Genomic DNA, 23266 nt, shown 5'->3' on the forward strand with positions numbered 1-23266 from the left:
ATTGCCATCTCCAACCAAGCCAAGTGCCCACAAAATACAAGATCTGATCAATTTTTACAAGCTTTTTAAAAAATTCAGTCTGTGGCTCCCCTCCCCCCAGGTTTTTTTATAAGCCTGTATGTTTTATTGTAAGCTTTTCTTTTCAGCCAGGAGGACTACACATGAACATTTAATGCAAGCCACTGCTCTCACATGAGAATCTAGAACTTTAAAAAATACATCAAGTATTATCTCACATTTAACAAACCCTAAGAATTAGCACACTCTAAGACTATTAAAAGCCTTAATTAAAGCCAAAGTATAAAATGTGTTTACATAAAAGACAACATTTACTGTAAGCTAAATTTGTAGTTATTTTCCAATAGTTCAAGATTTTGAAACTGCCAATGCATGAGAACACTGATTTTTATTTGCATACAAGAGTATTTTAAAAGATCATTTAAGAAGCCCCAAATTCCAGTAATTTGCAGGGGAAAAAAAATCATGTCTTTTCAGGGTATTGAAATGCTTTATCCAGTTGATCTGGAATTAAACATTGATCTTTTTGCTTTGGAAACACTTTATTTAAGTTAATATTAAACAAATTTGACTTACTTAAAAATAGTTCAGACTGGGAAAAATTGAAATATAAACATGTATTATTTGCAAGGGAAAATACATGATGGGAATCTAGCTGACAAGCTTTGTTTTACAAAATGTGAAATATATGGATCATTCTAATCACCTTATTGTCATAAGGCATAAATTCCGTAAGTTTTGTGATCAAAGCATTGTGCAGGACTGCCTGCATGTGCATTTAGCATAATTGAGCTTAGGAATATTCTTTAAAGAAAGAAAGATCACCTTTAATTTTGAAATATCATTAGATCACTGTGATCATATGTTAGTGTCACTATATCTGTTAAAGCAAAAAGGATATTATTTACTGTATTCTTTTTGGAATTCTAAATATTTTTATAAGAATGGAGAACAGGAGCTTGGCTAGTGATTATTCAAACAGCTAGCAACTCTGACTCATTCTAAAAAAAAAAACTGTTCACACTTTACTCTTTTTTTTTACATTTTCACTCTAGGTGTTCCTTTTTTTGTTTGTTGGTGAATGTTTGTTGATAGTGTCTTAACTGCTAGCATCCTTCTATTAAAAAGTGGTTATTTATTTTTTCATTATTTTTCATTACAAAGAGGTTTCCATCCCAGACAAATTAGCTTTTTGTTCTGTCCTGTTCTTTTGACTTTGGATCCTCAAATTCTTGGAGGTCATACCTGAAATTATCCCATCTGTTCTAGGCCAAACTAACATTTAAAATATCTGAACCTGTTCCCCATGACTTCTATACTGGAGTAGCTTTATCTACAGTGTTACAGGAGCTTCCTATTCAGAACATACACATGACATTCAGAGAAGAACTGACATGGATTAAATTAGCTTTGGATAAGTACCAAACACAAATTACAAATGTCCTGTGGGAACTGCAGATACTGTTCCCTCAGGAGCTGATCAGTATGGTGATACAAGAGCAAATCAAATAACTAAATTCTTATTTCTTTCAGAATATGAAAACAAAATAACCAGGTGGCATCCACACCACTGTTTTTCTAGGACTGCCTAGCCATATAGGCAGGCATATAGTTCATTTGTGCCTCCCTACCTTGCCCAAAAATATTCTGGGAGTTTCAGTCACTATGCACTTTTAAAGTGCCTGCTTCATTTGTACATGGCATAGCTTATATCTGTAGCTCTATAAAAATTCAAGTCTAAACTGAGCAGTGTAGGATTTATTCAGAGCCACCAGAACTCTCCTTAAGCCCCCTGGAGAATTCCCCAAACGTTAGTCACAGTGAACAGCATGACTATTTGTTTGATGTAATATTGACAGTGATGCCATCCCCTTATATTGTCTCATGTTATAATAATTGGAGAACCAGTTACAGAGATGGGAAGCATGAGTTTTCAGCCTCAATCTCCTCAAAGGGTTGAACTCACCTTGAAATTTCAAGTCATGAGACATTGTGAGTGAAAGCACTCAGTGTACTTTTACTGAAGCTTAACCATTGTGCATCCAGGCACATAACATGGTGGGACAGATACTAAGAAAGCAAGAGGGAGCCTTATTTTAACACCAAGATTAGAACACTCTATGTACAGAGAGGCAGAACAAAAATTCCAACCCCTGAAATGTATATGTATTTTACACTGGACACATATGGGCCAAAAAACCCCAACAAACCAAAAGAAACCAAATACCAAAATCAAAACAAACAAAACCCAAGAAAAACAATAAAAAAATCCTAAACACATAACTTTTTTTTGTAGGATTATTTTTTAGACCAGTCAGGGCCTTGGAACAGTTCCCCACAAAGCTGCATGGGTACCAGTGCCAGTGCCCAGCCAGGGATGGGAGCAAGGCTAAGAACATGAAGACAGTGGGACCATCTCTTTAGCAGCAGAGTGCTTTTAAGCCACTTGAAAGCATCTGTAACCACAGTCCCTCCTCTCTGTACTGATTTGTATAGGGAGTTTATGCAGTTATGATTTCCCCTGCACACTCAAACCACTAATCCTTTTAGGTACATCTCTTAATTTTGGTGATACAACTTCTAAATTAGCTGAACTGGATCCACTTATTACCTTATGGAGCTTTAACACAGCTACCATGAGTTGCTTCCCATGCCATTCCTTTGAAGCACGCTGTCTCTGAACATCATTTCTCTTACAGTGCCGTGCCACATGGCTATCACCTTCAGACTTATTCAATATGTTTTAAAGTGTGGACTATGTATAAGGTGTGTGTGTTATGGCATTCTGTTAATCTTATATTTATTTTTCTACGTCCTGTATTATTCTTAAGCTCCCTATGTCCTCTAGTGTCTACCTATGAGAATTGCACAAACTAGAAACTACTTCTTTCCATTTTCTTATCTCAAAACATTTAAAAAACCCCCAAGTTCCATCCTACAGATTTTCTCCCCTATTCTTTCTTATTCCTTTTTTCCTAAATATTATATTAATAGTGATATTTTTATAGTTATTCTTGTTACACACCAGCAGCATGTATGGCAGTATTGCAAATTTTATATATAATCTTCTTGCACACACACACATATCTATTATCTAATCTACAGATGTGTGCTTGCTGGAGATCTTAGCAGTCTGTATGTACATTTTATTGTGAATGTTGATAACAGATCTTGGTAGGTGTTCTGTAGTATTTTCTTACATTCTGAAGCACATTCTCCTCCCACTTGGGCATGCCAAATTGTCACAGGACAATAGGAGCTGCTTCTGTTCATCCTCAAATAATATTTGGGTACAGACCACAGTACATTTTTACAGAATTTGGATTTTAGCCTACTGTGGAAAGCCAGTATGTGAGCACATAATTGACAATCATTTTATAATACAGATACATTAGGAACAAATTCAGATTCCACATGTGACTTTATTTGGGACCTTCTGAACTCCTGACTATATACTATTAAAGTGGGATCCAATTAATCTAGTGTTAACCATTTGAAGTTGTAGAAACGATAAACTAGTGCAACTAGGCTCCCACTCAAACCAGAAAAATAAAGGTACTTCTAGAGGATATGATTCTATAATACCTACCTAGGAAAAGTGGGATGAAATACTCTACAGGAGTACCTTACTCTCCACATGTGCTAGAATACTTGTCCAGATTTTACATGGCTGCATTTACCCAGATAATCCCATCCTTAATATCCTTTTAAAACAGGGGGAATGCATAAGTAATTATTTTAAGTATAACAAACCAGTGAAACATGAAAAGGTGTTTATTAGATTTGGATAAAATTTACTGCACTAGACTAATAAAGAACCATCCCACATGGACTGAGTAGAAGTATTTGTGTATCTGCAGAAGCTACTTCACACTGACTGAAGTATTCTGTATTTGTGAAAATGTAGCTCTTGGAGGGAAAGTGGCACTCCCCTGCAAACTTGATATCTCAGGAGGAATGCAGAAAGCTTTGCCTTTGCAGGGCTGATGAGCCAGTTGATAGTTTATGGGCAAGGATCAGAGGACAAACCAATGTAGATGATGTCATAGTAGGTCTCTACCAGAGACTGCCGAATCAAGAAGGCAAAGCCCACAGTCTTCTTTAGGGAGGAGGAAGAAGTCTCATGATTGCCAGCCCCTGCACTCAGGGAAACAACCTGACATCTGCTAGAATGGTAATATGGCTTGGCGCAAGCAACCCAGATTTCTGGAGTGTGTTGAGAATACTGGGTCGATGTGGTGATCAACAATCCAGCTAGAGAAGATGATCTGCTGGTTCTGTTTCTCACAAACAAGGAGGAACTGGTTGGAAATGCAAAGATCAAGGCTCTCATCTGCAATTACCATGAGACTGGGGACTTTAAAATCCTAAAATAAGTGAGCAAGTGATTGCTCAGGTATCTGCTTGGCAGAATCATATGTGAGATCACCATGGAGAGCAAAGGGGCCCCAAAGAGCTGGCTGATTTTCTAGGATGACCTCCTCAGAGTACAAGAACTATCCATGCTGATATGCAGGAAGTTGAGCAAGCGTGGCAGAAGGTTAGTATGGTGTCATGCCCATAGGGAAACTGAGCACCACGCAGCCATTCACTCACCCCTTCCCCTGCAGCACTGGGAAGGAAAAAATTAATCAATTTTAGATTCACTCAGAAATGGAGTTAAGGACAGGGAAAGGTAGCTCATCCATTATGGTCACAGGCAAAAGACAGGTTCGTTAGGGGAAGAAAAAACCCTATCACTTTAATTCAAAATACTAACAACAACGACACTTAACAGACACAATGGGACAGTGAGAAGTTACCATATCTTAACAACACGTCCCCCCCACATCTCCCTTCTTTTGGGCTCAGATTTGCTCCTGATATCTCTACCTCCCCCCCACAGCAGCACAGGGGCAGGGGATAGGGGGGGTGCAGTCAGTCCACCACTTCTTCCTGCAAAGAAGGGAAGCACTCTTCTGCATTCTTGCCCGTGCTCCATGTGGTATCCCTCTCATAGGACACAGTCCTCCACAAACTTTCTCCATCAGGAGTCCTCCCCGCAGGATGCAGCTCTTCTCAAGATGCTCTGGCATCCATGTGTTGCAGTCCTTCCAGTGTCGAACTATAACAGTGGGGGGTGCTTCTTCCCACAGAGTCCTGGGGGTCTTCCACCCAGGATGGCAGGCAAATCTCGGCTCCTCTGGTGACCTCCATGGGTCGCAGAGGAGGCGGCCCTGCTGTCTCACCACAGGATACAGGGGGACTCTCTGCTCTGGCACACCTCCCCTGCTTCCTCCTCCTTCCTTACACTGACCTCGGTGTTCACATAGGTGTCCTTTTCATAATGCCTCCTCACAAGTCTCAACCCTCTCCCAGGTTCCCCTTCTTAAATACATTCTTGCAGAGGCATGGCCACCATTGCTCTGCCTTGGCCAGAGGTGGGTCCAACTTGGAGCTTCTGAGAATCTTCTCATAGGGCGCCACTGCTGTAGCCCCCTCCCCCACTAACAAAAACCCCACCACACAAACCCAGCACATATGGATAACTGTCAATTGGTCTCAAACACAAAAGGGAAGTATACAGAAGGTGGAAATGGCAATGGGCTACCCAGGAGGAAAAAAGAGACACTGCTCAAGCATGCAGGGATGGATGCAGGAAAGCCAGTGCCCAGCTGGAGATGAAACTATTGAGGGATGTGAACGGTGGCGAGAAAAGCTTCTGTAAGTAGATGGGCAGCAAAAGTAAGTCTAAGAAAAATGTGGACCCATTGCTCAATGGGGTGGGGGATTTAGTGATAAAAGACATGGAAAGTCTGAGGTACTCTGTATTTACAGGCAATATTTGTCCTCAAGCATCAGGTCCTTGAGCCTAGTAAGAGGGTCTTGAAGGACGGAAGAACAACCCATTGTACAGGAAGCTAGAGTGTTTCAACAAGTTGGACATTCACAAGTTCATGGATCCATATGGGCCTGGCTGATATCACTGAGCAGCTACCTTCTATCATCTTCAAAAGGTTATGGTGCTTGGGTGAGATTCCTGATAGCTGCAGAGAAACAAACATCACACCCATCATCAAAAAAGATAGGAAGGAGGGTATGGGGAACTACAGGGTCATCAGCCTCACCTTATACTCTTGGAATATTATGGGACAAATCCTCCTGGAAACCCTCTCCAAGAACATGAAGAACTCCAGTCACTGGGAACATCCATCTTGGCTTTGCCAAGGGCAAATCATGTCTGACCATGCTTCTATGATGAGATGATTGGCTTAGTAGGAGTTGAAAGAGTAATGACCGCCAAGTACCTTAACAAGGCCTTTGGCATGGTCTCCCATATCTTTATAGCCAAAATGATGATACATGGAGAGAGTAAGAGGACTATTAGGAGGAGAATTGGCTCAAAGGACTGTGATCAGCAGTATAAAGCCAAGATGGTGGCTGGTCAATTATGTCACCCCTCAAGGATCAAGACTGAGGGCAATTCTGTTAATGATCTGAATGATGGGAATAACTGCACCTTCACCAGTTCTGCAGATAGGAAGAACAGCCAATTATCTGGAGGGCAGAGCTGCTATTCAGAGGGATCTTGACAAGCTGGAGAAATGGGCTGACAGGGAACTCATGACATTCAGTAAAGACATCTGGGATGAAATAACCCCATGCAGCAGTACAGGTTGCATGGGGGTTAACTGGGGAGAAAGCACATTTGCAGAAAGTACCTGGGGCTTCTGCTAGAAAATAAATTGAATATGAGTCAGCAGTGTACCCTCACAGCAGAGGCAGCCAACTGCATCCTGAACTGTATTAGCAGGTGTGCAGTCAGCTGGCTGAGGGAAATGATTCTTATTCTCTTGTGAGAGAGTACTGTATCCAGTCCTGGGGTCCCCAGTACTAGAAAGACATTGGCATACCAGAGCAGTTCCAGCAGAGGAACCTCAAAATAGTTAGTGGTCCAGAGCACATGACATATGAGGAGAGGCTGAGAGGACTGGGTTTGCTCCGCTTGGAAGAGAGAAGCCTAAGGGGAGATCTTAATGCTGGCTTCAACTATGTAATGGGAAGGAGTGGAAAAGTAGGAGCCAACTCTTCTCAGAGGTGCACGGTAGTAGTCCAAGAGGCAAAGGACACAAGCTGTGACATGGGAAGTTCCAGTCAGATGTAAAGAAAAAGATTCTCACTGGAGATACTCAACAGTCACCTGGACATGGCCTTAACAGCCTGATCTAAGTGGACCTGCTTTGAGCAGGGGACTGGACTATGTAGTCCCCAGATGTCCATTTGAACCTATATTATTGTATGGTTATACGATTCCGTATTTGTTGAATATCAGATGCATGGAAAAAAGTGAAAAATAGTTGTTATATCCTGCTCTGTATTACAGAATTATTCAATGAAATGGATCTACTGTCTAATGAAAAAGTAGCTTCTGTTATCTTACCAGACTGTTGGGATTTTTAAACTTACTGTTTGTTACGGTGAAGTTAGGTTATCTTTGTATTTTAGAATGATATTTATGAACTAAAATTCAGATTCTTGATCTTAAGTTTCTGAAGTACTCTGTAAATTGCAAAATTAAGATTACTGAAAAAAACCTATTTATTTATTTATTTATTATTATTTAATATCCTTCTCAGGTTGTGTTCTCAGACTGAATTACATCAATAACAAGACTAAAAGCTCTTAAACCATCACAGATGTCAAGGTAACAGGTATCTGCCATTCTTAATGCAGATAAACCTTTGGGTGAGATGAGAGACTTCATCACTGTGTTCCTCAGATTTTTGCTGGTGGCAGAATAAAATATACAAGTTTGGAATTGAGATTCTGTTCCAAGCATGCCACTCTCCTCTGCTTTGACTTGTTTCTTTTATCTGAAGTTCTCTAAATAAGAAATTTAGCTGGCAAGCACTTGAAATAGAAAATTTTTAGACTAAATAAAAAGAAGTTAACAAATTTATAAGCATCAGAAAATGGATTACTGAAATGGGAAGTTTTAGGCAACAAATAATTAACAGTGCTACCACCTACACTTGTAATACCATGCTTTCCTCAATTTTCCTCAAGATATTCCAGGTCACTTCACTGCTCAGAGGATAAAGAATATTTTAGGGTTTCAATCTTACTCCACTAAACCACTGAAACCATTTGATTAAATGAACGGTAAGAGCCATTCATCAAGAACTAAGATGTGTACTATAACACTTCTTGGAACAGAGCTGGTAAGAGTCCAATATTTATAAGACTCAGTGAAATTTTTGGAGATTCAATTGTACAACAGACAAGGACAAAACCGAGGAGGACTGGAAGAAAAGGTAAAGGCCTAAAGAAATATCAGCAATGTTTATTAGATGTTTTTTCTCAACTGAACCTGATAAAGGGTTTCTTCTGTTTCAAAGTCCAGCATACTACACAGTACTATTTACAACACTCTGAACAACTTGTTCTGAAGACTCAGGAAAGTAGTATTCAGTTTATCAGGAAGCTACTAACCAGACAGTAAATGGCATAGTACTTCAGACATATAACAAACATAATTTTGTAGCATACTACCATATCCATAGCCATGAACAATAAACAAACATATTAAAGCCCAAATGTTAATATCCTAGTGATTAGAGTATGATCCAAATTTTAGTGGAAGTAATTTCATTGACTGTCACAGGCACAGATCAGATAATTCTTGCACCACAGCAATGCTCAGAAGAGTTCATGATTCATTTGGCCAAATATTATTCTTTCTGATGCTTCTAAATAGCTGACCAGTTAGTGTGATCAAAAATATCTGAGAAAGGAAAAAGAGTTAAAAACAAAAAAAAAGTATTGATACTCACTTATGACTGAGTCAATCTGTCTGCTAACCTGGCCCCTATGAATGACAATGAAGAAGGATATAAAGGAGAATGATCAGGACGTGTGCCTGAAGGCACAAGCTGAATTCTCTGCTCTGGCACAGGCTTGCTGTATGACCTCCAGCAAGTCACTTGGGCCCACATCCACAGAAGTATCTTGAAATCTACTTCAAGTGGCACATAATTCAGTTAACTGTTAAGTGTTTCAGAGCCCTATGAATCCAAATACAGTTGGAGTCAATGATCTTAAAGATATTTTCTAACCTAAATGATTCTATGATTCTTGGTCTTAACCTCTTGAATGGGGATAACAGTTCTCTCCCATCTGACAAGAAGGTGTCAATGATAGTACATTGAAGATCATGAGACACTTATGTACTGTGCTAGAGAGGATTAGGTGAGTATGAATAAGAAACATTTTCATTACTGAACTGGCCCACTGCATAGCTGGAATGTTTTTACTACATAACTCTGTGGGAAGCTACTACATATCGAAGAGGTAAAATAGGTCATACTTTTAATTATCTGAATAAAAATGGACTAATCTTATTTTCAATCTCACAATTTTACATATTATCGAAAATCCTTCTGCCTGTTTGAATGATAACTTCAGGGTATCTGTGGAGTCAACAATCAATTCTTGTTGCCATTATTCAAGTGATTTTGATATTGAAAGCTTTATTCCTTTTTACACAATAAAATTTTCACATAAATATGTGGGTGGAGGGGTTTCATGATTTTGTATTGTTTGATTTAGCATATTCATGGACTAGGTTCTGGGCAAATAGAGGACAAAAGAGGTCTTTTGCTCCACAGATTTAACTTGCAATGCTGTTTGCTTTCACAAGTCAGGTCAAACATTTCATTCAACAAACTTTGGACACCAACATCTATGATGGTACTTGAATATATGGGAGTTCGTTGGTAAACAGTGCTTGATCTTACTTCTAATTAAAATTGATGGAAAGCTTTACAAAATTTCAGAGCATGTCAAAGCCAAATGGCACTGAATTGATTTTTATCCCAGCAGAGTATCAATATTTTGTGGCTTTTTGCTTAAAAGTATTCTTACCTGTGTAATTAGCAGGCTGATAGTAATTGCAGTTAAGATCAAAACACTGTTTTCAAACCATGCATTGAAATATTCTTCACATCCCTAAGCAAGTACAGATGAACAATTTCAAGAAAAATCACTGCAACTTTTGAATTCATACTGCATCTTTATAAGAACATACTTTCTGCATGTTATGATGGGTTCTGATATTTACTTGCCAGAAAGCAAATACATTATTAATATGCACAGAATCACAGAATCATCTAGGTTGGAAAGGACTTTGTAGATCATCTAGTCCAACCATTAACCTAACATTGACAGTTCCCAACTACACCATATCCCTAAGCGCTATGTTGACCCGACTCTTAAACACCTCCAGGGATGGGGACGCCACCACCTCCCTGGGCAGCCCATTCCAACGCCTAACAACCCGTTCTGTAAAGAAATACTTCCTAATATCCAGTCTAAACCTTCCCTGGTGCAACTTGAGGCCATTACCTCTTGTCCTATCACTTATTACTTGGTTAAAGAGACTCATCCCCAGCTCTCTGCAACCTCCTTTCAGGTAGTTGTAGAGGGCGATGAGGTCTCCCCTCAGCCTCCTCTTCTCCAGACTAAACAACCCCAGTTCCCTCAGCCGCTCCTCATAAGACCTGTGCTCCAGACCCTTCACCAGCTTCGTTGCCCTTCTCTGGACACGCTCGAGTAATTCAATGTCCTTTTTGTAGTGAGGGGCCCAAAACTGAACACAGTCATCGAGGTGCGGCCTCACCAGTGCCGAGTACAGGGGTAAGATCACTTCCCTGTCCCTGCTGGCCATGCTATTTCTGATACAAGCCAGGATACCATTGGCCTTCTTGGCCACCTGGGCACACTGCTGGCTCATGTTCAGCCAGCTGTCAATCAACACGCCCAGGTCCCTCTCTGACTGGCAGCTCTCCAGCCACTCCTCCCCAAGCCTGTAGCGCTGCTGGGGGTTGTTGTGGCTGAAGTGCAGCACCCGGCATTTGGCCTTATGAAACTCCTACAGTTGGCCTTAGCCCATCGCTCCAGCCTGTCCACATCTTTCTGCAGACCCTCCCTACCCTTGAGCAGATCGACACTCCCACCCAACTTGGTGTCATCTGCAAACTTACTGAGGGTGCACTCAATTCCCTCGTCTAGATCATCAATAAAGATGTTAAACAGGAGTGGCCCCAAAAGCGAGCCCTGAGGGACACCACTCATAACCGGCCACCAATCAGATTTAACTCCGTTCACCACCACTCTTTGGGCCCGGCCATCCAGCCAGTTTTTTACCCAGCAAAGCGTGTGCCCATCCAAGCCTCGAGCAGCCAGTTTTGCCAGGAGAATGCTGTGGGAAACAGTGTCAAAGGCCTTACTGAAGTCAAGGTAGACAACATCCACAGCCTTTCCCTCATCCAATAAGCAGGTCGCCCTGTCGTAGAAGGAGATCAGGTTTGTCAAGCAGGACCTGCCTTTCATAAACCCATGCTGACTGGGCCTGATCATCTGGTTGTCCCACATGTGTTGTGTGATGGTACTCAGGATGAGCTGCTCCATCAGCTTCCCGGGCACCGAAGTCAAGCTGACAGGCCTGTAATTTCCCAGATCATCCTTCCAACCCTTCTTATAGATGGGCGTCACATTGCCTAATTTCCAATCTGTCGGGACCTCCCCGGTCAGCCAGGACTGCTGGTAAATGATGGAAAGCAGCTTGGTGAGCACCCCAGCCAGCTCCTTCAGTACCCTCGGGTATATCCAGTCCCATAGACTTGTGTATGTCTATGTGATGCAGTAGGTCACTGACTATCTCCTCCTGGATTGTGGGGAGGTCGTTCTCCCAGTCTCTGTCTTCTGGCTGAGGAGGCTGGATTCCCTCAGTACAACTAGTCTTGTTATTAAAGACTGAGGCAAAGAAGGCATTAAGCACCTCAGCCTTCTCCTCATCACTTGTTACCATGATTCCTCCTGTGCGTAGCAGGGGATGGAGACTCTCCCTGGTCTTTCTTTTGCTACTGACATACTTATAGAAATATTTCTTGTTGTCCTTGATTGCTGAAGCCAGGGTAAATTCCAGCTGGGCTTTAGACCTCCTGATTTCTGCCCTGCATAGCCTCACAGCCTCTTTGTAATCACTGTGAGTGGCCAGCCCCTTCTTCCAAAAGCTGTAAACTCTCCTTTTCTCCCTGAGTTGCAGCCAAAGCTCCCTGTTTAGCCAGGGTGGTCTTCTCTGTCGTCGGCTTCTCTTACAGCACCTGGGGACAGCCTGCTCCTGTGCCATTAAGACTTCCTTCTTAAAGAGAGCCCAGCCTTCCTGGACCCCTATACCCTTCAGGATCGTCTCCCAAGGGATCCTTTCAAGCAGGTGCTTAAACAAGACAAAGTCAGCCCTTTGGAAGTCCAGGATGTCAGTTCTGCTTCCCCCACTCCTGGCCTCTCTAAGAATAGAGAACTCTATTATTTCATGATCGCTGTGCCCTAGTCGTCCTCCAACCACCACATTATCCACCAGTCCTTCTCTGTTCACAAAGAGGAGATCCAGCAGGGCACCTTCTCTGGTTAGTTCTCTCACCAGCTGTGTCAGGAAGTTATCTGCCACACATTCCAGGAATCTCCAGGACTGGTCCCACTCTGCTGTGTTGTATTTCCAGCAGATGTCTGGGAAGTTAAAGTCTCCCACAAGGACAAGGGCAAGCGATCGTGAGATTTCTCCTAAATGCCTTCAGTACTGTGAAGAGTTAGCTACAACATTTTTAAAATTATCTGAACTAAACAGATTGTTCTTAAGTAAATCTGATATTTTTGTATGGAAATGTTCCAGAGCTTGTGACTTAATCAAAAGGGAATTCACTTTTGTGTGAGTATAACTGAGAGATTACCTTACAAGTAAATGCTTGAAAGAATATTTTCAAGTTTTCACTGATTCTCATGCATTATGCCTTCTGAAATGGATGTGTATATTTTCCAGATTACTGTCTATGCTTATTATATTGTTTTTAAAAATAAATTATAAATTATTACATAGCTTAAAATAGCTATAAATACAATAAAACATATTCAAAAATGCTTTCTGTAATTTGAAGTGATCTTTTAATACTGACAAGGGTTTGTAGAAACAGGGAACAATTTCAAACTGATGAGCAAAGGAAGACAATAGCAGATGTCATTCAACAACATCCTTTCAATTATTTACTGTCCTGCATTGTCAAGAAACAACCTTTGCCTATTGAATTTTTGTTCTCATTGGACAGTTCTATTAACACTGAAGAAGACAATGTTCCAAAGAAGAGAATAATATGTATCGCTTTGCTCCAGCTCAAGTGATGATATCTGATGGTCCTATGCAAACAGGGCCCTTGATATTAAGGTATGTAAATGCTAACATGAACTGGTCTCAAGACGTATTTCAATGCCTTGCTCATTCCTCTTATCTGTGAAGTCTTGGAGATGCGCTGGAAACAGATAATACAAATAAATGCTGACATTCTGTAAGTAATGGAGAGTAATTACAAGGGGAAAATGTACTGTATACTTTTTATATATTGTCACTTTCCATTGTCACCACTGATTTGCACAGCATGGATTTCTGAATGCCAAGATTCTTACTACTTCTTAAACTGCTAGCAAACGTCCCTGTGATATTGATCAGGCACAACTCCTGTTTTCTTGAAGTATTCTTAATTTAGAACTGCCTACATGACTGACACCTAACTAGTAAAAACTAAGGGTTCAGAGAGACCAAAGACAAAACAATGACTATTATTACTACTTTGGCATTTGTTTTGTACATTTTTTTCCATTTTGTTCATTTAGCAGCAAAAGATACATTTTTCAAGGCAAGTTTTTTTACTTCTTACCAAACTGTATGTTGAACCCCTTGGGACATCACAAAACCATTTCTCCAGACTGGATTTTGTGCATGAACATGGGATCTGAGTACTGCTTTCCTTGTTTTTATTCCTTTTCCACTGTGTGACATTGTATCTTCCACAGCATTCCATCTAGAATAAAAATCCTGTAACTTGGTAACTCTAACACCTATAAAGACTAACACACAGAGGAATTTTCACCCCAACAAGTGCTAGCTATCAGTTGATTAAATCAGCTAGACAGTTTCCCTCTGTATTCAGTAGAGAGAGGTTTCTGCAGGAGATGATTCACCCTTGTGTGTGTATCATTTCCCATGATATGCACTGGATAGTACAGACTTAACAGCAATATGATCCTAAAATATACTTTTGAAAGGAACTTTCTTTTAGAGTCTAAATTATTCTAGAACATATGTAAATAGAAAAAAAAAATTACAAACCCAGACTAAAATAAAACATTTGACTATCATCACCCTTAATATTCCAAAGTAATTTCAGTGTAGAAATTGTGTGTAAGCAGTAAGCTATATTAAGGATGTGCTCAGTGTGAAGTACAACAAAAAGAAGAAAGAAAACTATACATTATTGGAAACAACATAATTAAGGTTGTTTCATAACAATGCAGTAAATGGGGACAGATTTTATAAAACATATTTTAATAAATAAAAATAAAACCACAGAGACTCTGTTTTAGTCTGATCTAGATACTTAAATAAGATACTTGAATAAGGACCAGATTTTTGAAAACTTGTAGTTATTCCTTTGTCACTTCTAATGTCATATTTGCAAAAATTCTCTGCTCTTAGCAAAAGATCTTTAGAAAGTCTCCCTATTCCAACTTGTGTTTTAGCAGCAATTGACCTCTTGTGTACACATAGCTCAAACTTGAAGCACAAAGCAGACACTGTGTCCTTTTCAAATGGATTATCAGCTAGCTCTTCCCAATAACCTGTTTCAATACCAGTAACACAAAACCTAACCAAACCATCAAACAGCTTAGAGAATGGAATTCTTTTCATGTAGGAAATTTCAGCAGTTTTTCATTCTGAATCAGGATGAAATTCCAGAAATGTTTGAATAGTTCTGTGGGATGAAAAGTCTGCCATATTTTAGCTCAGAAATACTAAATAAAAGCATCTCATTTTTGTGTTTTGAAGAGTCAATCCAAGATATACTGCTTCTAAATTTTGAAAAATTAGATAACTTAGGTAAAACTGGCCTTTCTCTGTAAAAACATTCAACAGTTCTGTAAGTTCAGTTAAAGAAATCACCAGCTTTGAGCAGTACATTAAATATTACCAAGAATATATAAGCATATAGTTCTTCTCTAATACTATTCATGATTTTAGGCTTTTTATTTTTCGCATGGCAGATGCCAATGATATTGTAAAGAGCTGGAAGGATGTAACACAAGACTTTGGGATGGCAGTATTTCATTCAAAAGTGTGATTACAGTTCACCTTGACAGATTTGATATTTTATGTGGCTTAGATACCAATAGCAAAATATCCACAGGGCTCTGAGATCTGCCACAATCTGAACATGCCCACTGGGGTAGGTGGTGGGTAGGTAGCCTTGCCGAAATCTCTGCTCCCAAAACAGTTCAATAAAACTGAGCTCAAGTATACCAGCACATAGTCTAGCCACACCATTGACAAAATAATTGATCCCATACAAATGCTTTAAAGGACTTTTCTGAAAAAGGAAACAAATTACATGCTGCCAGGCCACAAAATTTATTATTAATAATAATTAAGTGTGCTAAAAGTATTGTTTTGCAAGCTTATTTGAGGCTTTAAACGCTATTTCTGAGAAAGTCTCAGTGCAATACCTATTCAAATGCTCTCACAGTAGGAGCTCTGCTTTGACCTCACAGCATCCCTCCTTGTCCATGGTTCAGGTCAGTCTAGAGACTTAAGCAGACCAAGTGTTTTATGACATCCAGAACTGCCGAAGATATTAGGAAACCCACTGTTTTTTTCAGCTGCAGTAAGCTTCAGTGTCCAGACCTGTCTGCTCCTACATACACTGACAAGGCCTCCAAAAGCCTAATCTCATCCATAAAAATCCATATAACAGCAAGGAATCTGCCCACCCACATCAGATATTAGCAGCGGATCTTGAAAAATTAATCCCTTACTAAAGGAGCTGGTTTCTTTAAGTTCTGATTGGTATACACATTTTTGGTTGATGCAGTATATTTGTGGTGGTGATATTTTGTGGGTTTTTTTCCTTACATTGTGCTGCACAGCACTCAGAATGTTCCACGCGGGTTCCTGCTCAGCCAGACTCTCATTCCTGTATTCAGAAATAACTTCATCAATTCTGTTGTTCCACCGATTGTGGACCTGTTCAGAAATATTTATAGCATTTGATACATGCATGTTGGTAAGAGTGTGGATGGATAGTACAATCCTTGATTTTTTATTGATATTCAGGTTTCTTCAAGGGTTACTTGCAAGCAGCAGCATTCTAATCAATGTGCCAAATATGATCTAAGAGATATCATAGCCATTGCGCTAATGGAAAGCTGAAAGCCAAAGGGGAAGATAAATGAAGAGAGTCAAATCACATACATAGCACAGGCAGACACAAGGTGATGAGTCCAAATGAAGCCAGAAGAGCCAGGGAACATAGTTTAGATGCACCTGATCTGTCCTGAAATACTAAATCCTACCTCTCATACTTATTTTTAATAAGCAAAGCACTATACAATAATAAGCACAAAACCAAAATTGATTCTACACCTAATGTGATACAAACTTGTGTGAGCACCATACAATCTGGCCAGGATGTGTATTGCTTTGGGCTAGTGGAGTTAGCAGCTCATGTTGGCCCTAGATTAGGCATCTTTGCAGAGACTCTGAAAATATGCCTTCAACAGTAATTGAAGTCGACAAGCTGATCACAAGAGTGTGATTATAGAGAGTGTAGCAGGGAATACATGCAGAGGAGAACTCTTAGGCCACTGAAAGGTTTCATTACAAAACAAGAAAAAAATGACGCTTCTCCAACTCATTCCCCTCACTAGGCTGCATCCTAAAAACAAAATTCAAAAGCTTGCACAGTGAATGGTGATGTTACCATCATTTATTATACTTCAGCAACAATTAATTAAGGTTGAGATGAAGTGCAATTACAGTTGATATAAAATAAATTTAATTGCAATCTTTCAACAAATTTTCCTAGCACAAATAGCTGACTCCAAAATGCATCATTCCTGACAGTTCAAATCTTTCAATACTTAAAACCATCATATAAAACAGGGAGGACTCAATCACCATAAATTAACATTTAATGAAAAATCTTCATGGTACAGATTCACTTTGATGGAGTACAACTAATTTATTTGTGCTGTACCCTGCCTGAATAGCAGCAGGATCTGGAGAACTGTATGAACCTTATGAGACCAGTGTCCTGGGAAGTTTTCTCAAACCATAGATTCTGGAAATATGGAATAGGGAAGCAGCCAGACCAGTATGGATTCAGACAGATTACCTTCCATATAATACTGTGAGGAGTGCTCAAGCTATTGGAGTTGCTATATGTAGACAAATAAATGACTGAAAAAAGCTTCAAAGCACTACAGTTACTAATGACAACTATGTTGGTATTTATTGTTGCTTCCTGTTGTTAAAAGCAAAGATACATATTCCTTATATTAGATCTCTACTTGGACCTAAAATACAGGCTCAAACAATAAAATTAGTAATTCATTAGTATACTTTTCATGCCATGATAGCAATGACTCCTACTATCAATTGCAAAGCAGACTACTGTTACCACCTGCTAGCAGACACAGGTTAGTATCTAATGCTTTCTCCTACCTCTGCTGATGTCCAGGAAAGAGGGACTTCCTGGGTCATCCCTCAAAAAGGAACAAAGCTGTCCCTTACACTGCTGATTCCACATTCCTAAATAGGAAGAGTATGTTTTGTTGCAGAGGAGAAACTGGAAATATGTTTCCACGCACTCCCCTTTACAACTACTGAACCATGTTGAATTCCTGGACTTAAGTTTTCCACATCTTCTGCTGTGCCTGGTCAACATGTGAAATACTCAAGTTCAAACAAATGGTGATATAGCATGCAGTGAGAACTGACTATTAGATTTTTTTTTAATTAATTGCAAGAAACTATTTTGAAATTATCAGCAGTCTCACATAATTTATTTACATACCTCTTCTTTCTTCACAAATATCAGCACCAATATAGTACCATCTAGGTAACAAACACCAGGATTTGAAAATCCTTATACCAAAAAAACCCAGCAAATTAGGTATAAACATAATATTGAACAAGTGAGCAATGAAATGAAAAATTCCACAAGCTCATGTATAATCCTTCATGATTATTATTTAGAGTCATTCCAACAAAAGTAAGAAATAGTTTTTCCTGGAAACACTCAGAAAGTGACATCATAGTCTAAGAGGCAGGCTTTGGGCAAAGTACAACTCACTGTTTTGGGCTTAAAGACAGAGCCATAACTTTCTTGGAAGTGAAGAAGAAAAGGTGTTGTTAAATAGCTGTGCTCCACTGCAGAAAACTCTTATTTCATTATTTCCTGTTTGAATTATCATGGTACCTAAGTCTCACACCTAGTCAAGGACTCCTTTGAGCTGTAAAATGCACAAGTGAAAGAAAAAGATAGTTGATTTTGCTCATTTTCAGTGAGACCAAATTTTCATTCACGGTATCTAGATATTGTGATACTAGATACTTCCATGGAAGTCGGAAATAAGACACTTCTTTCTCTTTCATCATCTGGTAAATTGTGAGGCAAACACTACATACCTAGGGCAGTAGCAGGAAGGAAGAAGGAACAAGATTCATGGTTATAGCACCTGGGCTCCTCTCACAGCTGTGCCAACTGACATTTCTAATGCTTAACAAATGAATCAGTAGAACAGTTCAGTGCTTCAGCCTTCACATAGTCTAAAACAGATTGCTCAAAAAGGGTGACAATAAACAAAAGACAAAGGAAAAAATGTAATCAAGGTGCTCATAAGAACGTATAGTTACAGTGTAATTTTTCAGAAATCAAAGTGTTCTTCTCTTAAAAAGCAGGAATTGTATATAAATATGGAGTATTCAGGTAGGTCTACATAGGTAACAGCTTTTTAATCATACTCTCCATTACAATATTGTAGTCATACTGTAGCTACTTGTGCCTTCAACCTGCAATATTTTCTGGCAGGCTTTTCTTTATTTCTTCAGCACATACTAAGCATGTGAACACATACTGAGAGACAGTCATTCTGCATAATTTCAATACTAAATTAATTTTAAAACCTCGAAGTTAATAAATACAGTGGCTAAATGCTGCATCAAACTGTAAGTGTTTTGTCATTGAAAACATTCATGAGTGATATGGAAGGAGCTTCAGTTTTGTTCAGAGTTCATTTGAGCCAGAACTTTATCTAAAAATATCAGCAGATTTGTTAAGCACTGTGTGTGGAAATCACAACATCAAGGCAGGATCACAGTTTTCATGTGCACAAAACTCCCTTTCATTTTATGAGAAAGTTGGAGTCTGATTTACACTTACTGTAACTAGTAGACATTTGATTTCCGTAACACTTCCAAGGAATCCAACAACTGATGTAAAAGTAATAACAGATCCAATTCCAAGTAATATACAAGAAATATATGCCACTAGCTGTTTCTTGCTTGAAGAAACTGTAACACAGCACATAGTCACTTCTCTTTTTTGAAACGTCCACTTACAAAACTTATTCCAGAAAAACAATTAAATCTTTGCAATGCCATTATTGAAAGGATGGAAATAGTGGAATGATAAAAGGGTATTATTATTACTTATGCTATTTACAGTCACAGAAGGAAAAAGAAGTATTTTCATAAATTCAGATAATGAGATGTAAACAGAACATACTCAGTTGAACAATGTGAACCATTCACAGTGAAATCAGAGAACAATTACAAGTGTACAGATTTTTTCTGTTTGCCAAAAATTAGTAGCACGTGGACAAATCCTGCATGGACGCAGATATAGTTCTCATTAAATCCAGACTCAGATTCAATGCTATCCTCCCTCTTTGTGACTGGTCACTTTCCCCTTTTCACTTTAACCATCTTTGCATAGATATGGAAAGTAGCAAGGGTTTTCATTACTTCCATCTTAAATACTTCATCTCAGAATTATGGTATTGGATAACATAGCCAAGGCAGAGAGCTCTTTAAGAGCACAGCTGTTGTTATGTGACCCAAAACTTAATTCTCTGTGAATCATTTTGATAGACACTCTGGGAAAAAGGAATATCTATATGGAGAGGCCCAAGCTCCAACTTGTGTTCATTCCACCCAAATTATCCTGAAGGATCTATAATCTAGTCAAATGCAGACCAAATGCAGTCTGGTGAATTATATAAAGAAAAGATCAGTAGAGCTGATTTATATTTCAGTGATTCATCTATAAACTGTACAGCAAGAGAAATAAATAAATTGCATAAATTATAATCATATATAAGTTTTAGATATACTGATATATATTTTCCCCTATTTTGATAATCATACTGTCTAATGATGGAAAATATACACAATAGAAAAAATAACCTATAAATTTCAATCCAATACTGCCACCTTGTGAAAAAGAAATTCTATGACTGTTTCTGATTTATCCTGCAAACATTTGAAACAAAAGAAAAATTCTATTTATCGTCACGTAACACACTGAATAAACTGTTTCTGTCAAATAAAAGGCACAGACCAAATGTCAAAAGCATAAGACCCAGGGCCTAGAAAAAAAGGACGATTACTGCTATAATTCAAGACATTTTTAAAAAATTAATTTGAAGCTGCTAAATAAGAAAAAAGAAAACGGAATTTTTACCAAGAAAATTCCATTGAAGACATGTAAGTAGTATTTTTGTATTATAATTTTATCTCTTGTTTTCATTCTTCTGTTTTCAGTTTTGTATCACAGCTGAAAATATAATCATAGATTCAGTTCAACATGAAACAAATATAACTAAGCCTATAATTACAATGGGATTTATTTTCTTCAGATAATGTTTTCTAAATTTAAACAGTCACCTGATACATTGAACAAAAAAATAGTAGCAACAGTGAAAGCATCAAGATGGTGTCTGGTCTCAATTACCTCTAATGTTATATTGTACAAATGTATTTTTTTTAGCTTTTTTTTCTTAAGTACTAAAGACATTTGGGGGCAGCATGTATGTAGGAAGATTTATATTGCAGAGATGGAAAGATTTACCTAGCCTGGCATGCACTTATCCTTATATTCTTCAGTACAATTAGTTTACTAATTATTAAGGATACCAGCTGAAATGAAGAGGGAGAACCATAGTAAAGATATAAGCCCTCCTTTGTGGGCTCCTGTGTCTACACAACCAAATTTTGTCGTCCTCCTCCTCCTGTGTCTACACAACTTGATTCAATTTTTGTTGAAAACAGCAGATACAGCCTAAAGATTTCAGTGCAATCCAGCACACAGTTCTAACAAAGCCACGAGAGCTGTCAAACAGTGCTACCAACTGCCTTGTACTAAACTTCAGAGTACACTTTACACTTTTGAAGTGAATCTCCCAGTCACCCTCACTTACTTTTTTCCTCCATTTTTTGTTGCGGATTGTAACAGGATGTGAAAAGTTGAATTCCTTTCAAATGAAATGAAATCAAGAAATGCACTTCATCTGTCATCAATGGCAAGGGGGTGCTTGGTCAATGGAAGGGCAAGCAAAGATCCTGCCCATAGCAATTGCCCCTGAAATACATGTAAAGTGTGCTTTAGAACCTGAGTAACAACAGCATCGCCCTTACAAATGCTTGCAAATGTCAACAGGACTGCAGTGAAGTCACATGGGCATCCACATTTTAAGTATAGTTTAGCATATTTCAGCAGAAAAGACCCATAGGACTGTAAACTCTCTGATGCAGGGCTGCTTTTTTTATATATCATTCTTATTATTATCATTATGGGATACTGCATCTTCTGGGCCTATCAAGATTTTTGCACAGAAACACATTTCTCCCCACCTCGTGTTCCCTTTCACCTGTCTTGCCTCTTCTGTAAACATACTCTGGCATTTTGGTCTGCCTGGCTTTGTGGTAGAAGCTGGAAAGAGTTGAAGAGCAGCAGTGTTAGAAGATGGTTTCTGTAACAGCAGCCGACTGCAGTTGTCCTACACTTCTCATGTGTAAAGCAGGCGGGCACACAAACATGCACAGATGCATGAACATTACCAGCATAGGCATACTCTTTGGAAAGTATTTTCTAATGCAAAGGGATTTGTTTGAAAGGAATTGTTCTTGTCTTCTGTCAGAATTACTACGGATTGATTACAATATGAAGTTATGTCTTCTGCTATTTGTAAAACAGTAAAAAAATGACAAAGACGAAGCTTCTGTGGTCAAAAAAAATCTTGCGTTAACAATTATTTTCCATACAAAACATATGTTACATATGTATCAAATTTGTTGATTAGAAGAAAAGATTCAGCAAGCACAAGCTTTGCCTGCCCTGTCAAGATCATCATTGCCTGGATTATAAAACTTCTGTTGCTGAATCACAGAATGAAGAAAGCTACAAGCTTCTCAAACTAGCTCTGCACTGGATTTGGATCAATAATGCACCATGTAAACTTATGGTAAACTGTATTAGACAACTGGTTTCGCACTTTCCCTGAAGAAGATCCACTACTTTTAAGAGTAATTAAACTTCATCAGAATTTTCAAAACCAGAATGTATTAAAACATTGGTGTGATGCATTGTTCAAGTAAAAATCCCTGAACAGTTACATATTTCACTTGAAAACTGGCATCTGCAATAGTTCTGTTGTAATAACCACGCAGTTTCAGTGTTTTATTTTGAGTCATTTTAATAATAATAATAATAATATTTCAGTTTATCTTATCTGAAAAATAGAAGCATTATATTGTTACTTCACAAGCAAATCCTTACCATCTCTGAGTATTTCCATCCTACCTTAAAGAGCAGTCTCATAATTACGTTTCTTCCTGAAGTCCAGCTTAACCACATCCTTACAACAGAGAAGCTTTCTTCTGTTGATCAGCCCTGACTTCCTGGTTACAGGCAACAGGCCCACAGAAACGTTTTTTTTTATTTTGACATGGTGTTTGTGGTCTTAAATCACCATGATCACAGCGTAACTCGCATTACAAAACAAGTGCACATTCAGCTCAGTGCTTGAAGACTTGACCACATTGAAAAGTTCACTGGATACATGATTCTGTAAAGTATGACACATGGCAGGCTGGATTTCAAATGGATGAGTTTCCATTGTTTGACGATTTAAATGTCTTATTCATCCATAACACTGGTGAGAATATGGTAAATGGTTGCCCTTGAATCCACTATTTTGTGGTTAACATCCATAAGCCTTTCAGAAAGGTACTCAGTTTATTTTAGAGAAGATAGATGGAAAAAAACCCTACTATCCTTGGCAGATCCTTCCCATTGCTCACAAAGTGCTCATTTTCTAGGTAAAA

General features: G+C 38.7%; 1 protein-coding gene across 1 annotated transcript; it reads right to left on the reverse strand.

Moving 5' to 3' along the window:
- Window positions 1-8707: 8707 nt before the first annotated feature.
- On the reverse strand, window positions 8708-20690 carry TSPAN19 (tetraspanin 19). Its single transcript, XM_074869399.1, is given in 9 exon segments — window positions 8708-8782; window positions 9922-10005; window positions 13764-13907; window positions 16013-16123; window positions 17955-17990; window positions 17993-18025; window positions 19317-19453; window positions 20457-20529; window positions 20625-20690. Coding segments are annotated over 9 exon segments (759 nt in total).
- Between the last annotated feature and the right edge of the window lie 2576 nt (window positions 20691-23266).

The sequence above is a fragment of the Strix uralensis genome, chromosome 5, assembly GCF_047716275.1.
Source record: "Strix uralensis isolate ZFMK-TIS-50842 chromosome 5, bStrUra1, whole genome shotgun sequence".
Lineage (NCBI taxonomy): Eukaryota > Metazoa > Chordata > Aves > Strigiformes > Strigidae > Strix > Strix uralensis.